This window comes from Miscanthus floridulus, chromosome 9 (genome assembly GCF_019320115.1).
Source record: "Miscanthus floridulus cultivar M001 chromosome 9, ASM1932011v1, whole genome shotgun sequence".
Lineage (NCBI taxonomy): Eukaryota > Viridiplantae > Streptophyta > Magnoliopsida > Poales > Poaceae > Miscanthus > Miscanthus floridulus.
The window spans coordinates 114908778-114926216 of record NC_089588.1 but is presented as its reverse complement, the minus strand read 5'-3'; the positions used below and the strand labels follow the sequence as shown (position 1 = coordinate 114926216).

General features: G+C 49.8%; 2 protein-coding genes across 3 annotated transcripts; one reads left to right on the top strand and one right to left on the bottom strand.

The window, feature by feature from the left end:
• The first annotated feature begins 8223 nt into the window (after positions 1-8223).
• LOC136484153 (nicotianamine aminotransferase 1-like) lies at positions 8224-13424 on the top strand. 2 transcript variants are annotated; one of them, XM_066481357.1, is made up of 8 exons: positions 8224-8346; positions 8483-8832; positions 11473-11815; positions 12034-12246; positions 12331-12390; positions 12473-12628; positions 12712-12805; positions 13015-13424. In XM_066481357.1, exons 1-8 carry the CDS (start codon positions 8326-8328, stop codon positions 13137-13139), a joined length of 1362 nt encoding a protein of 453 aa, XP_066337454.1. In that variant the 5' UTR covers positions 8224-8325; the 3' UTR covers positions 13140-13424. The 2 variants fall into 2 exon arrangements, with proteins under 2 accessions (XP_066337454.1, XP_066337453.1); XM_066481356.1 differs by having other exon boundaries at positions 8480-8832.
• An 849-nt stretch (positions 13425-14273) lies between these two features.
• On the bottom strand, positions 14274-16346 carry LOC136484152 (uncharacterized). The gene has a single exon (XM_066481355.1). It carries the CDS (start codon positions 16061-16063, stop codon positions 14426-14428), a length of 1638 nt encoding a protein of 545 aa, XP_066337452.1. The 5' UTR covers positions 16064-16346; the 3' UTR covers positions 14274-14425.
• Between the last annotated feature and the right edge of the window lie 1093 nt (positions 16347-17439).

The following is a 17439-nucleotide window of genomic DNA, read 5'->3' as shown; positions in this document are numbered from 1 at the left end:
GATAAAGAGAGGCAGCTCACCACCGGTTGGAAAGAGAGCAACCATGGCTACGACCATAAGAATAATCTTGCATACGGTAGAAGAAAATGCTGTCGCCATATCCATATCCTGCTGCTCAAGATCTGTGGAAACTGCTGGAAATGGTTTGAGGGAGGCCTTCTCTGCTGTGGTTAAACGGTGTTACATATATATACTCCAGGATGAAGTTGGTCTGCATTACTGGCACTGCTACAACCATGAGATGGATGCAGTTGGTCTGTATTACTGGCACTGCTAGGATAGATTTAGCCTGTATTTATTTTCTTCCTCGAATTCTGGCACAATTCTCAATGCTTACTGTTTGGTTGCCAATTATATCCTTAACTGTTAATAAGGTTTGTAGTTATGGTGACATTGAATGGTTGCAATCTGTTCTTTCTCTCGGTTTTTTTTTAACACAATGCTCCCGCCGTGCTCGTACCATAATAAAAAGAATTCCAGGAATTTAAGATAGATTGAAAATGTAAAGAATTCTTGGTCCATCGATTGTTAGACACAATTTTAGATATCCAAAACAGGAATTGTTTAAAAAGTAGTTAATTATTAGATGGAGCCAATTAATAGTTAGCTGTTTTGATCCATGCTGGAGCCAATTAATAGTTAGCTGCTACAATTAGCTAGACTGAATTCCAAACAGGAATAGTTTAAAAAGTAGTTAATTATTAGATAGACATCTAGCTCACAAGCTAGACCAACTCAACTAACGGCTATTAGCTGCCCAACTACTGCTAGTGGATCCAAGCATACCCTAAGGCTCTATATATTAGAAACCAGCCAGCTAACAATTAGCTACTAAAATTAGTTGGAGTGGATGCAAATGGACCCATCTAATTGTTAGTTGGACACATAGCTAACAAATATCTCAGTAATTATACAAACCCACATAATAGCAGCTAATAGATTGCAAAAGACATTTTTGCCCTCCCACCTATCCTATTCGCGTGTCCTCACAACAACATATAGAAGAGGAAAGACATTATTGATAAAACCACCTGCCCATCCACCTTTTAGCTTGAGCTCAACCCTCTCCAAGGCCTCCTTGAGCCTCTCCGTGGTAAGGGCGAGATCGGACCCCATCGACAGCCCTCTCTCCCTGAGCAGGTCCCAAAGCTTCACCCCCTCCTCATCGCGAAGGACAAACCGGGCCTTTCCTGGCTCGTCGGGCTGAGGCCACACCAGCTCATGGGTCGCCCCCGACCCGCCAGAAGATCCAGCCGCCGCAGCGCCAAGAGACGATGGGATCATCACCCACTCCCGGGATGGTGGGACGACTAGCGGCACCACCCCGGTGTCTTCCTCGCTGTCGGAGGGGACGTTCACCACCGGGACGCTGTGGCTCACAGGCAGCTCCTCTGCCTCTGTCCCGACCGCGGATCCTCCGGTCCCCTCCAACTCCGACCGAGCGGGCGAACCGAGCGCCCCTCCGCCGAGCGAGACGGGGAGCCCGGCTTCCCTCCTCTCCTCCACCATGACCGGCGGAGGAGGGACCGCAAGAGTCACCACCGCCATGGGCTCCGCCATCACCACAGGGATCACCACCATCACGGCCGCCGCCGTGCTCACGACCAGTCGGGATGAAGCAACCCCCATTAATTGAGGTCGAGCCACCACCAGCCTACTTCCCCTGATGCTCGTCGCGACGCGCTACAGGCTAGGCCTCCACTCTTCTCATACGGGAGGTGGGGAGATTACCAGACTGGCCAACGCCTGGCCGCTGCAAAAGAAGGCAACAAAGTAGGTTAGTCACGCCTAAAAAGCTTAATCTTGCGGACAAAGGGATGCGTGATTACATACACAGATGAAAGCAGTAGAACCTTAAAGCCCTGACCAGCTCATGATGAGCCGACCAGACGAGGATCGCTCGAAGGTCGCAGCCCATGCCCCCTTGGATCAACCAAGGGTGGGGACGACCCGGCCGGTCCCCGTTCGGCCCTCGAACGGCCACGACCGCCAGCTCATGGCGAAACCACCGGAGCAATCGGCGGGGCATCTCCCCCTTGGGCGCCGCTCACGTGCACCGGCCCCGAAGGCACGGGTGAACGATCACATTCCCCCAACCGACCGGCGTGCTCCGATGGGCGCGGCGATCGTGCCCGCTTCGCCTCCATTCGCGGGCGGCGTCCTCGCTCGCGGTGCGCTTCCTTGACAGAGGGACGTCGCTGCACATCTCCGTACCGCACCCACCACCAATAGGTGCAGCCACGCGCTCACGGCGCTCCACTGAAGTCGTGGCGGCGCCCCCATCCTCCTCGTCTTCCGAGGGACTCGCGTCGTCACCCGACTCTATGGGGTCATTCGACTCGAGCTCCTCCTCCACGTCCTCCCGGCGCTCACCGTGGTGGACCCGACGACTGATCTCCTGGTCCTTTTTGACCTTCCTCTCGGCCTTCGCGGCCTTCTTCTTCTTGGCAAGCGTGGCCTCCCTCTAGGTGGCTTGCCGAGCCGCGCCTTCTGCCCCTTTCGGGAGATGCGGCCGGGACTTGAAGCGCTCGAGCCCTAGAGAAATAGACGACTCAGAATTGATCGAAGGATCAAAGCAAAAAGAAAAGGTCATGGGAAAGGAGCGTACCAAGTCAAACCGCTTCGGAGTATTGAGAGGTCCGGGCGTCCCGTCGAGGGTCTCTTCTTGCCCTAACTGCAACACCCGATCGACATATCCCCAGATTTTGTCCTTCGATAACTCCTTAGGCGATGTGCGGTCAGGATCCGACGCGCCAGAGTACTCCCATATCGGTCGTGTTCTCTTCCCCTATGGGGCAATCCAATGGTAGAAGAAGGTATGGAAGACCCATAACCCGTCAAGGCCATCCCGCATGAGCTTCAGAAGCTCCGCGTCGATGATGTCCATTTTGTTCTGTTAACGGGAAGCAGAACCCCACGACCAGCTTTCCTTCTTCTCTAGCCCCCCTAGTGAACTTTGGGAATGGCGCCTCCGCCGGGTTCCTGATGTAGAATCACTCACCATGCCACCCCCAATTGGAGTCGCTGGGGGAGTACGCTGGGTAAGGAACCGATAGCTTGGGCCACTTCTGCAAGGAGAATCTGCCAACCAGAGCGACTCCGAGTTCCTTCCCCTTGGATAGAGCCCCCCGATGAAGATCCGCCGAAAGAGATCCACGTGCGGCTCCATCCCGAGGAAGGCCTCATAGACGGTGACGAAGCCAACGATGTGCAGCACCCCATTCGGATTGAGGTGCTGCAGCTCTAGGCCCCATTCGTTGAGGAGCCCGTGCAGGAGCCAGTGCACGGGATACCCGAGCCCACGCTGGTGGAAGGTGAGGAAGGAGACGATCTCATTATCCCGAGGAAGCGGAACAACCTCCCCCGGCCCAGGAGCTCTCCAGTGCGCCACTGCCTTCGTTGGGAGCAGCCCCTTCTCCACGAAGGAGGCCAGCAAGTCCTCCTGCATGTTGGAAGGCCTCTAGTTTGACATCACACAGTGGATCTACGAATTGATCTATAAGATCTCCCTCGCTCTACCCTCCTCTCTCTTAGGAATCGCCGCAGTGCGTGAGGGTGCTTGGCAAAAAGAAGGAATAGGAAGCAGTCGCGGTTGAAGAAAGGTGAAGAGACGAGAGAAAAAAAACTCCCCCTTCCCCCTATTTAATGGGGAGGGACACGCGACAAGATGAGGCCCAGCTGAAGGGATGTGGCCTGCCTAACAGGACGTGGCCTAGGCGGGGCCCACCACTACCGCAACAAGAGCGCAAAAAATAGGGCACGACCCTGCGCGAATGACCCTCCACCTTCCCAGGGAGGGTATTAGAGGGGCCCACCAATGGAGTCTCCACCAAGGGGAGGCCAGCGGGCCACCCAAGTCGGTTGAACGGGTCGGGCGTCTATCGAGAGATGGGTAGGGATCCGTGGAATGCCACACGAAGGCCATGCCCACCCCATCACGAACGACGGATCCGGATTCCACTCGGGCATACCCGATAAGAGCTCCCCGAGTCCATCACTTGAGCCATCAAGGTTAGCGGCATCAGCTCATCCCCCTTCGATTGCAAAAACCGTGGATGGGGTGATGCCTGAAACCCCGACCGAGGTATTTTTACCAATTTCCCCATTTTATTTCCTAGTACGTAAGCATTCATTCATCCATATCATGCATGCATGCATACATCCATTCATTCATTCATCCATACATTCATCTCATACATCCAGTCATTGCATATACAATCATTGCATCACAACGCTTCGTGTCACGTCACGAAGCGGTAGTCGACTCATTCGAAATGAGCGGCGACCGATCAGGGTTCAAAGGCCAGCCCGCGAAGGGCTCATAGGTCGCCTCGCGTCAAATAAAGTCAGGGGAGAAAACACAGATGAGCCCCAGTGGCCCTTGCCCAACCTGCTCAGAAGCGGATAGGGTTATCTCGACCTTCTCGTTCGATCTTGACCTCGAGCCATACCCACAGAATCTCCATCGAGTGGAGGCTAGCGAGCCACCTGAGTCGGTCTCTGGAATGGCTCAGGCATCTGCCGGGAGGTGGGTTAAGGAGCAGTGGAATGCCACATGAGGGCTATACCGACCCCATTACGAACGATAGACCCGGATTCCACTCGGACATGACCGCTAGTGAGCTCACCGAGCACGTCACTCGAGCCAACAAGGCAAGCGACGTTAGCTCAACCCCTCTAGTTGTGGAAACCGCGGATGGGGTGATGCATGAAACTCTGATACCTACCGAGCCAAACGGGGCTCGGGGGCTCGGGTCGCTAGATCCCGACTCGGGAATCCGACCGACAGCACAGGTCACGATCGAAACGGACACCGGCGAACACCTCGACCGGCTAGGACACAAGAGTCCGTGGCCTCGAGAAAGAGTATCGAAGTGCTCTGCCTCCGACTGACTCCCCCCTCAGGGGCTGGGCACCTGTATCCACTCAGCGCGCCTCTGCAACCTTCACTAGTCCTCTCCTCGAGGGCTGGGCGCCTATGACCACTCGGCGTGCCTCCGTGGCCTTCGCTAGTCCTCTCCAGGAGGTTCGGCGCCTAATCCTACTCAGTTATCCTACGCAGAGCGACAAACCAAGGAGGAAAACACCAAAGTTCCAATGACAGCCTGCCTCCATGGCGCAATGGGCACAGGAAACATATAGCGAATATGAGCTTTCATTAAGCTAAAAACAGAAGCCCTAGGCTTTTACAATACCACGCAGGGCGTGTGTGAATAGCCCCAGGACTGCTCTACACCTTGGAGCAAGAAGCGGGATAAGGGAGCCGCGCTCCCTATCCTCCCTCTGCAATGCTCTCCCCCCTCCCCTCTCCTCCATCCTCTGATCCAGCATCCAGGACCAAGGTTCGGCTGAGATGCACGACGCTTTCTCCTTACGAGAGATCTTCTAGCATCGTGGCCCCCAGACTTGCCCGGAGAGGCTTTGGAGGGAAGGAGCTTGGAGCATCTATTACGAGAAATCTTCTGGCATAAGGAAGTGTGGCCGAAGCCACCCTTGGCGAAAAGCAAAAGCCTCAAACCAACTAGCGCTATACCTCGAGCCATGAGAACTTCGGAGGCAGATGCAGCTCTATTTATAGCCAAGGCTGCGTGCTACCGTCTAGGAACGCCACAGCACACACCGAGACTAAACAGTGAAGATACCAGAGCACAAGACGACAACACAGTACCCCCCATGAAGTTGGTCCATATCACGAATCTGGGGCCAGTACTCCCATGCGGCTCGTCCTTCTCGCAATAAGATAAGGACGAACAACACTCCCGTGTGCTCCTCAAAAGCAGCAACCGACCAACCGTCGCTCAACAGCCCTTTCGCGGCTTTGCAGAAGCCCCAAAGGGGCTCGGGGGCCACCGTCGGGTTCATAAACCCGGGGTCCCCAATGGACCCGCTTTCCCGCAACACTCGGCCCAGCGGGCGGCGCAGCGATAGCGCGTGCCTGGGTCGTCCCAGACACACAACTACAGGCCAAGACCATAATTCGGCCGCTAAACCGGTGCCTCTGGCCGGGAGGCCTGGTCGATGCCCCGACCAGAAGGCCTGGCTAGGAGGGGACCGCAGTCCGACTCTGACCGAGTTCCTCGACCGGGGACACAACGGACCTGCTCACACCACTCTTTCCCGACCGACATGGTCGGGGCTGACCGGGAATGACTGACCGGGGACGCTCGCTCGGTGTGGGCCCGGGGAGCAGGTGGAGCAGATAAGGGAAACATACTCAAGTCAACCGCAATACCGAGGTCCGTACCCTGCCATGCCCTGCGCACCTACTGGGCGGTGCCGTCAGGTCATATCAGGCGGATATTATGCTGCCAGCCCGACAAGATGGAACTCCAACCAGGATAAAGTGCGGCGCCGTCTGCCGTGCCAGGCGAACAGATAAAGTGCGGCGCCATCTGCCATGCCAGGCGAACACTGTGCAGCCTGCCAGATGCTACAGCAAATGAACGGGGATGGCGGCGGTGGCCATCCCGTACTTGATGGCGTGGGCAACGACAAGACTAGGCAGCGCCCGTACACTCTCTCTCTCTCTCTTTTTCTATCTGACTTGTAAAGCCATCTCCTTAAACTATAAAAGGCGATGGGCTCTCTATAGGACAGGGGGTCGGAGGCATCAGCATCAGAACTGACACACAGTCTCAACAGCTCACAAGCTCGGACACGCATAGACGCACACATGCAGCTCTGTCTCTCTAGCATTTAGCGTACGATTGAGTCCCTGTCGCTCTTTTCCACTCGGACCAGAGTCCGATCGGACCTCGAACACCTCCCTTCTCATTCCTCACTCGTTTGTAACCCCACACCAAACTTTGAGCACCTGGGCTCAAGAATATAGTCACCGACCGACCGAAACTGGACGTAGGACACGTTGCTTGAACCAGTATAAATCTTATGTCATCGTGTGCTAGGCCACATCCGATCTTAACGCACGGCAAAACTATAAATATTTACTTATCGGCTACATTTCGTACCGACAATTTTTGTAGATTTATAGTGGTTTCGAACGACACAATAATTAATTTTAATAAATGAGTTTGTGCTGGGATACGAATATCTATATTTTGCACGTTATTCTCATTTGTTATGAATAATATTACTAAACATTTATGATTTTGATTAGAAAAGCTACGTTGTGGCTATAATTGTGAATGCCATGATTCAAATATTTACTCATATACTAGGAAAGTAAATGCGGATCCATTTGTCAAACAAACGGAGTAATCATCATAGATGTTTTATTCTATTTTTGCAATCTATTCAGTTCAGATGCACACATGGTTTTTTCGGACCAGACAAGATGAACAGTGCACACGGTTGATCTCAAATTCAGGATTCTAAATTTGAATTCAACTGCAAATTTCATGAAAAAGGGACGGTTGCGTGGGCTTGATGTAGTTCCACAAAAGAGCTCATAGAGGGCCAACACTTGCATGGGCACTCAGAGCTATGGTTTTTCATGTTGTGGACGTCCATTGAGTCCTTGTGACAACATCGCTGCTTGTGCCTGAGGCAGACATTCGGTCTGTGCATTCATAGGGTGAGTGAGCATCTACGTTGTATCGTGTATTCTAAAAAAAATATAGTAACTGTGTTGTAAGAAAAATGTATTTCTATTTTTATAGTTATTTTCTATAAATTCGTTTATTTGAACTAACACCTGAATTATTTATTGTTAAAATATTTTTATGGTGCATTTAAAAACATAAATCTTATAATATTAAACCATATATATGAAATCTAAAAAAGTATTTGTTAAGACAGAAAAAAAGGAATTTAGGCAAAACTAAACAAAATGGCCTTTCTGAAACCGAGGAAGTACATGGCAAGTATCACAATCGTGTGGGGATGCATACTGAACGTAAAACAAAAAAGGAAAGAAACCAAGCAGACAACTGGACCTGCTAGCTGGCGTAGTCCCGCAAGTTTTGTGAGCTCTATCTGCTGACACGACATGTACGTGCCCCTGTTCGCCTTCCCATCCATAACTTGGCACGCAGTTGGCACGGCTCTCCCTCTCTCTCTCTCTCTCTACACAACACAGGACAGATCGATCTCATCCCATGGCCGCTGTGAAAACCCGGCCTGCATGACGACGACGCTAGCGAACAAATGGCCGAGTTTCCGGGTCACCGGCCGCTTGTCTCTCTGAGCCACAACCGTGCAAGTGCAACACGGGTACAAATACACACCCCACACGCTCCCGCGTTCGGACAGCCTCCCGAAATCCGTAGTGACTTGGACACAACTTGTGCACTTGTGCGTACGTGCAGCAAGTCCCAACACATCTCATCGTCTCTCTCATCCTTCTCTCATCTCTCTCTCTCTCTCATGGCTCCTAGTGCTCATCAGGTACCTCTTGTTACCAGCATGCATGCATGCAAATGCGATGGAATCACATCTACCATTCATCAACCATGGCCTTTCGTTTGACACCTCATGCATGCATGGCTAATGAGCCGCCGCGCGTTATCTTGTTCACCAGCAGGCGGCGCGGGAGGACCTGGAGAAGAGCCGCCGCAAGGCCAACACCAACGGCGGCGTCGGCAAGGCGCCGGCGGCGGCTGCGGTGCGGTGCCACCCGGCGCTAGCGGATCCGGAGCGCAAGGCGTCCATCAGGGGCGTGGTGGGCGAGCTGCTGGCGATGGCGGCGAGCGGCGGCAAGGGCAGCGGCGGCGGCGGCGGCAAGAGCCTCATCTCGCTCGGCGTCGGCGACGCGTCCTCCCACGCCTGCTTCCGCCGCGGCGGGGAGTTCGCCGCCGAGGCCGTCGCGGACGCCGCCAGGTCTGGCGCCTTCGACTGCTACGCGCCGTCCTACGGCTTCCCCGCCGCCCGCCGGTGAGTGGTAGTCTCCGTTCGATCGGTTTGTGTGGCTGTGGGCCTGTCCGCGCGTTCGTGCGTAATAATTCCGCCTTACATTTTATTTTCGCATGCATTGTTCCATTTTATTTTATTTTATTTTACTCCTGTTCATTTTGGTGTGCTGTTTGGGCCCACTGAGTTTAAAAAGATAATACTACTCACATGCATAACTAATTACTAATCCAAACGAGGGTTACTTCCATACTGTCATTTATTTTACCACATCTACGGGATAGAATTTCTAGAATGCCTTGTATATATATTTCAGATGAGAGAGTACCTCAGTCCGGGAAAGATAGGATAGGAACGCGCCATGGTGTTCCATCTCTCTTTCCAAAAATATCAATGTCAGTCTACCACGTTACACTACGAGCTATTAATTTAGACAGACAGACATACTATATGTGACAAAACCATCGGCTGAACCGAAACTTTCAACGAAAAATACCGATGTATACGTTCAAAAAATATATATAGATGTACACACACATTGCACACCACACTGTGAAACCAGGCCATGCATATTCAACGGAAAAAAGTACAGCAACATATTATTCAACGGAAGCTGTGCTGTCCACGTGGGCACCGTGACCTCGAGCCACGTGGCTTCTCGGCATCTTGAACTTTCCCCTCACAAGCTGACCCAAGATCCCCCCACACACAAGAAGAAGTTTACATGGAGTAAAAAAGAAAAGAAAACAGTGTCCACCGAACATAGGCGGAGCCAGCGGGTGGCACGGGTATGGTGCGGCGTACCCTAGGCTGATGCAAGTTGCAGGGGCGAATCCAGCAATATTTGCGTGGTGGTCGCCAGACCTGGCGAACATCTCTTTCTCCCTCACAGACAGCTTCACCGCTTCAGCTCTGGCCTCTGGGGTCTCGGCGGCGTGCCCGTCGAAATTGCGAGGAACTGACGAAGACGCAAAGGAGAAGGGGAACAGGAAACGACTGATACACATTTGGGCTCCTGGCCTATCGCCTCCATCTGGACCAAAAATGGGCCGCATAGCATTCACATCACATGAGCAGAGTCGTAGGCCATAGCCCAAAAGCGTCTCAGGCCAGTAGATGGGCAGCGTAGCATCGACATGCATGCATATTTGCTGATGTTTTTTTTCCATTATCGATAACATTTATACTTCCTACAAACGTGGCACTCCGCAAGTTTGCTCAATAGATGAAAAAAAATTATAAGCTGTTATTACATATCAATCATCATTAACTGATGTTAGATTTCATCATTTCTTGAAGGGATACTTTAACTGCATTACTACCATTTGTTTTTCTATATACTTCATCACACATACTTTTGTGGTATAGAAAGTTCGCCATAGGATATGAGAATTTTGATGCATTATTACCACACACATTTTTTTGTTTTCCTATATACTTCATCACACATATCTTGAAGGGATACCGTAAATTTACTACATCACACACGTTAGATTGCATATGAGAAATTTTATGCGGCATACCCTATGCCAAAATTCTAGATCCGCCACTGCCACCGAATATGAACTCCGCATCGATCTGATATCTCTGTCTCACTTGCAAATTTACACTCTGCGTTTCAATTTCCATGATCGAGCTGGATTGTTTTTTTACACACTGCAAGGCAGTCGTACAGTGACAGTTGCCAACCACGCTTTGTTAAATATAATAAGGCAGCACGTGGCTGTGAAGCGACCTCTCCAAAAAAAACAAAGAAAAAACTTTCGAAAAACAGAGCATAGTTCCGAGCAGTAGGGATCACTTTGGCGCGTGTTTAGTTCCTACCCAAAGGTCCTGTTCGCTTCTCTTATAATCCGTACTTTTTAGTTTATTTTTTTCAGCTGGAACAGTATTTTTCTCTCACAACAAATCAGCCAGAATAGTGTTTCGGCTTATTTTTTCAGCGAAGCGAACGTGGCCAAAATCCCAAAAAGTGCTACAGTACCCATCACATCGAATCTTACAATACGTGCATGGAGCATTAAATGTAGACGAAAAAAAACTAATTGCACAGTTTGGTTGGAAATTGCGAGACGAACGTTTTGAGCCTAATTAGCCTATGATTGAACACTATTTATAAAATAAAAACGAAAATGCTACCGTAGCCGAATTCCAACTTTGAGCAAGTAAACACGCGCTTGTTTTCTCAACACTATTCCAGTTCCTGTACAGTCCCCACTTTCTCCTTCAGCTTTAGGGCAACCATAATATACATTGAATAAGTAGTGCATGTACATGCGACCAGCAACCATAATATACATTGAATAAGTAGTGCATGTCCATAACTAGAGCACATGAAAGAAATAAAGAACAAGAAAAGAAAAAATAAAAAAAAAGTATTATGGACATTTCGTCCTTTTCCGGCTACTAGGACAAGTTGTTTTTGTTAAATGATAAAAAAAAATGTTTTAGCTCCTCAACTGAATAAAAGTGAAACCACAACTGAAGCTGTTTTGGCCGAAATCGGAGCTCTACCAAACGGGCCAAAAATGCGCAAAATCTAATTTTTTCAAACATAAATAATTCTTTGTGCACATTCATATTTTCAAGACAAATTACCGAGCTTTGTCTTGGTGCCATCTCTGACTGACGCCACGGTTCTTCCGTGCTTGTGCCAACCAACAGCGCGGTCGCCGACCACCTGTCCGCCGGCGCGCGCCACCGCACCCACGAGAACGACGTGTTCATGACGGTGGGCGGCACGGGCGCCATCACCGCCATCACCACGGTGCTCGGCGGGGCTCCGGGGGCCAACATCCTCCTGCCGCGCCCGGGCTTCGCGCCGTACGAGGCGGCCTGCGAGATCGCCGGCGCCGAGCCCCGGTTCTACGACCTGCTGCCGCGGCGTGGCTGGGAGGTCGACCTCGCCGGCGTGCGCGCGCTGGCTGACGCCGCCACGGCAGCCGTCGTTGTCATCAACCCCAACAATCCGTGCGGCGCAGTCTACTCTGCTCAGCACCTTCTACAGGTGAGGTGATTATTCAACTGCACAGTTCAGTCATTCAGTGGTAGTTCATGAATAATCCGTATATATTTATAGGAATGTATGAAAATAAGCTTCTACTTCTACAAATACTAGAACAAATGCACCTCATGCTGCTGCATACGTGTCCATGTTTCAAAACTGCACACAGTTGATATATGATATCATGCTGACTGCAAACTGCGTTTCACTGAATCCTGCAGATTGCTGAAACTGCAAGAGATTTGGGGATTCCAATCATAGCAGATGAGGTATATGCACACATGGTTTTTGGTGGCAGCAAGTTTGTGCCGATGGCTTCCTTTGCGCACATTGCGCCGGTTATCAGCATCGGAGCTCTGTCGAAGAGATTCATGCTACCAGGATGGCGTCTTGGTTGGTTGGCCTTCTGTGATCCTAACGGTGCACTCAAGCATGTAAGGCACTTGACTCCTTACCATGTTTCCACATTTCCCTCTATATGCATTCAGATGTCAATTCATAATTTTGATCTTCAAAAGGTCAGGACTGCGACAGAGATGCTGCTGAATGTGACTTCCGGTCCTGCCTCCATAGTTCAGGTCAGATCGCAATTGCTGAAAATGGTTCTACATGTAAAAAATGGAATACATACTGATGCAGATGAAATCTGTTGACACATAGGCGGCAGTTCCGAAGATTCTTTCAGTTGAACATCATGAGTTCCACAGGAATGTTGTTTACCTGCTTGAGTCTGCAGCGGACGCTCTGTACAGAAGAGTGAACCAAATTGAAGCTCTGAAGTGCTACTCAAAGCCTGAGGGTTCAATGTTTATCATGGTTAGTCAGAGATACACAAGATTCAGTATTCAAAAGTTTGTTACTTCCCGATATAAAGTGTTGATATTCACAAAATCCTGCAGGTTGAGATCAACACTTCAATTCTATACGGTGTTGCCGATGACATGGACTTCGCACGTGAATTGATCAAAGAAGAATGTGTCCTGGTTCTACCTGGTATAGTTCACTTGATTTGTTGCAGTATTATTTATCCAACCTTTAACAGGTGCATTGGTTTCTCTGGCTGCTGAAAATTGAATGATTGTAATAGGTTAACTTGTTATTCAAGTACAAGATTCTTCATACTGGCATGCTTAATCTACTTTAAATTGATCTGTAGTGGCAGTTTCAATATCTTTTTTTTTTTGTTTCTCATTATTTTACAGGTTCTGTCATTGGGTTGAAGAACTGGGTTAGGATATTTTTTGGAGCACCAGTTAGTTTAATACTAGAAGCCTGTGACCGGATTGAGTTGTTCTGCCGGAGAAGGACGCTCAAGCAAAACAACTGAAAAATTGGCGATGTTCTGAGACCAGGAATTAGGGTTTTTGTTAGCCCAGTAACATATATATAGCTTGAATTTATTTTTCCAAGATATCTGATGCACAATCTGAGATTTATATATAGAATCTGAGAACAGACGCTTGCCAATAGTTGAATATAGGTTATACATAATTCAGATGTAACAGTGTACACATTTGTCACATCTTTACTCGCACCATTTACCTCACAGATGCATTAAGGTTATAGTCTTTTCAGTGATCAAACAACAAGGAAAAGAGCAAGCTAACATTAAGTTCATATACTGAAATTTCTTATCTGTTCAATGCATCTCAATTTCAGACTTCACCAGAATAGCACAAGTTACAAATGTCAAATATCGTGGACACTCACTGGATGGTATAAAGATATATTGCTAGTTATGACATTTGGGCGAAGGATAAACCAATCATTTGTAACTTAACATTAACAGTCAATGTACTACAGCAGCCTGACAAGGACAAAAGCCATAGAATCTGTGAAAAACTGAGTTCTTTGAATTGTGCTAAAACTGACAACTACAATTTCCCAACTACTCTAAACTCTATGCAAAAGAAGTGAAAATAAAAATGGTTCTGCTTTAAGGAAATACAAAACTTCCATTAACAGCAGTAATATACTGCCAGTTTATATTATTACTGTGTTTTTCTATTCATGTGGCTCTTGTTGGTTTTTATCGTAGCTTCCACACCTTGCTTTGTTATTCTTGAGTGGTTAGAAAAGGCTTTACCTAGCTAAAAAGCGAGAAGGCTCTATCTGTCTCAACGAAGAAAAATGTTCTGTTTGTTTAATGTGCGACGGACCACTTTAACCAAGCCAACAAGGACCTGTGCAGCAGCCAGCAGACATAACTCTAAGCTAGTAAGCTTACAATAAATGTTTTAGAATCTTCTAACTACATATCTTTATAATTTGTTTAAAACTACCCACATTGTGAATATCTGATGTTAAATCTCTGACTCCTTTCATAAGTCGGTCCTAAATGAGATTCGTGAACCAACCCAACTCTCTGCAACTATGCTATTACCTTCTACTAAGGCTAAAAACCAAGTGCCAAGTTTGACCAACAAGCATTTCTTTCCCAAAGGACTGATGAAAACAAAAATTGTCGGAACATAGCTTTATTTCATAGTATATAAGAAGCAGTTCACCATATACCAAGTATCATGATTCACGACTCATGAGTAAGGGCCGAGGTTATTTCGAGCAATACATACTCGAGCAAGCGAACAAAAAGCGAGCGAAAGAGGTAGCTGTTCACCGACTACGTGCGGCGTAGACGAAGGAAGCAGCTGCTACCACGGTTGTGGTAGCTGGACCCAGCCACGTCCAGACCACATTCTTCCCCCTGCGCTCTGCCTCGGCCACTGCGAGCTGCAGCTGCTCAAGCTCCCCGTTCAAGTCAATGATTTGTTCGTTCCTGCCCCTAACTTCTGCCTTCAGTGCCCCAATCTCATGATCTTTGTCTCTGTTATAGGACTCAAGCTCCTGAATTTTAAACTTCAGCTCATTTGCTTCGGCTTTCTCCTGCTCAAGTTCTTTCTGAACCAAATTCTTTTCATCTTCGAGGAAGGAAGACTTCTCATCAAGATCATCGCAGCGAGCATGGAGCTCAGCCATGGAACTGTGGAGCTTCTTCAGTTCATCCCTCAACTTTCCAGCCTCAGCATCTTTAGCATGTACCATGCCTAAAGCATCATCTTTCTCGGCCATAATCCTGTCCATGCTCCCTTTCAGTGTCTCCAATTCAGACTCCATCGTTTTCTTCTCAGCATTATGTGCCTCAGCAGCTGCTTCATTCGCCTTCACCAATTGATCAATCTCACTTTCGAGCCTAGCCACTTCAGCGACCACAGCATTTTTCTTCTGCTCCACCTCCGCAACCATGGCTTGGAGCTTCTCCACCTCCTCCTTGGTAGAAGCCATCTCTGCCTGCATTTTGTCCATTTCCGACTCCATTTCAAGGTTCCTAGCATCTGCAGCCGAGAGCTTTGCTTCCAAAGAAGCCATCTTCGCCTCCAATTCTGCCTTCCTGGATTGCAGAGCCTCCAATTCCTTCAATTGATCCTGAAGCTTTGACTCCATCTCCTGCTTGTAAACCTCGTCTTCCTTCTTGAACTCGTTGAAGGTTGATTCCAGCACTGCCTTCTGGGACTGAACATCACGAGCTGACGCCGTCATAGCCTCCAATTGGCTCTCCAATTCGCTCCTCTCCGCGCGCAGGTCCGAGTTCTGGGACTCCAATCCCACTAGCGCAGCCCCCAGTACCGCCACCCGCTCCGCCGCCGCCGCCGCGTCATCCTCCTTCGCACGAAGCTGCTCCAAGAGCTGACCATTCTCCACGACCGCCGCCTGAAGCCACGCCGCAGCCTCGGCCCCGGCGCTGGCCTCGCGCGCCGCCTCCGCCTGGGCGCGCTCGAGCGAGTCCCGCGCCGCCGATAGGCGCTCCAGCAGCGCGGCGCGCTCCTCCTCCGCGGCCCTGAGCGGGGCCGAGACGGCCGCGAGCAGCACCGCGCGCTCCGCGTCCGCGAGCGCGGCGGCGTCGGCGTCGGCAGCGAGCTCGGCGAGCCGCGCCTCCAGCGCCGCCACCCGCTTCCGCTCCTCGGCGGCCGCGCTGACGAGGATGCCGTTGAGACGCTTCAGCGTCGCGGCGGCCTCCACGTTGCCGCTCTCCGGTGGCGAAGAGTCCCGCCTCGGCTCGTCCTGCTCCGCCGCCGCCGTCGCCTCCCCGTTGGCCGCCGCCGCCTCGCCGGCGTCGGTTCCCTCCGCGGAAGCCGGCGGCTGTGCCTGAAGATGCTCCTCGCCGGGCACCTCCGAAGAAGGCATGGCGTAGTCGGCGTCGGCAGCGGGGGCCACGGCGGCTGCGCGCTTGGCCTTCCTGCTGCTCCTGCCCATGGCCGCCGGGGGACGTGTCCCCTCTAATAAGCTCCCCCACTACTAGGGTTCGGGCCCCCGTCGGCGCGACAAGGCTGCGACCTAAATAGCTCGGCGCGGGGTGGCCGACGCCTGGGTCCCGGCGGCGGGAGACCGAGCGGTCAGTGGCGCGACGGCGGGTGCGGGAGGCGGAGAGGGTGGCGCGACCGTTGGGAAGCGTGAATTCGAAACGGGCGGCCACGATGCGCTGGAGCTTATCGCGTCCCGGGGCCCACCCGCACGCGTGCCCATGCATGGTGGAGGGAGGGGATGCAAAAAGCGCTTCAGTGGATCGCGTGTGGACAGGCACACGTGTGGCGCTTTGTGCGTCTCCGATGCGCGCCACTGGGTGTGGGTGCTGGACCAGCGAGTGGTTTGAGTGGAACGTTGCCACATTGGGTGGCAGTGGGTTTTGGTGATCAAAAGCGCAAGGGGTGATGGGGAACTTACATTGTTCTTCTTTTTTTTTTGGCATGTATTGCCGCTGCTACCTTGGCTTTACATCTCTGTGCCACAGCTGAAATTTGTTTGCCTCATGTATAGAAATAATATTACTTTATCTCAAGTTGACCCAAATGTTGTCTAGACCACATGTATATAAGATATAATATATACAACGAAAGGCTAATAATTATATCTATTACATGCTCGTGTGTTGTAACGGGAGAAAAAACTATCGAAACATTAATGAAAAACGACAATAAGAATGGTACATATCTATTTATGTTTCATCCTTTCTATTAAGTCTATATCAAATTAGAATACAATTGTTAATAGATTTTTCCCTCCCATTGTAAAGTACAATAATATTTAGATGTAAATATGTCATAATCTTAATTTTCATATTATCCAGTGCTGTTAGAGTTAAATATCGAGCCCTGTGACTTTATTTTCTTCGTGGGCCCATAAAAATATATAATTCTAATCTTTGATTAAAGTTGACAAGAAGTTAGTTACGACATGTCAAGGATTGGTTTGTCCATCGATGATTATGATGGAAGTCCTCTCTCAATTTTCCATATCGCAGCCCTTGTCGAGGATTGCAGATATAAATTTATTTACAGTGAACTAGACAACAAAATGCTCAAGATTTAAGTTAGTTCATGACTAGATTAGTTGGTGCATTGGTCAATTAGTTTTTTTTGGCTAAAAATAAGTTTTATTTCTAATCAAACAATAGCAATAATTTGGTGGTGAAAATCTCTCTTTCTTAGAGAAAGATCAATGGTTCAAAGACCTGCAATGTTGTATTTATTATAATTAGTTTCGAAAACGTGGACATGGAGAGGATGAGCAAAACAAAACAAAAAAGAGTGGAAACACCGTCACAGAGTGGAGAAAAGCAAAAAAAAAAAAAA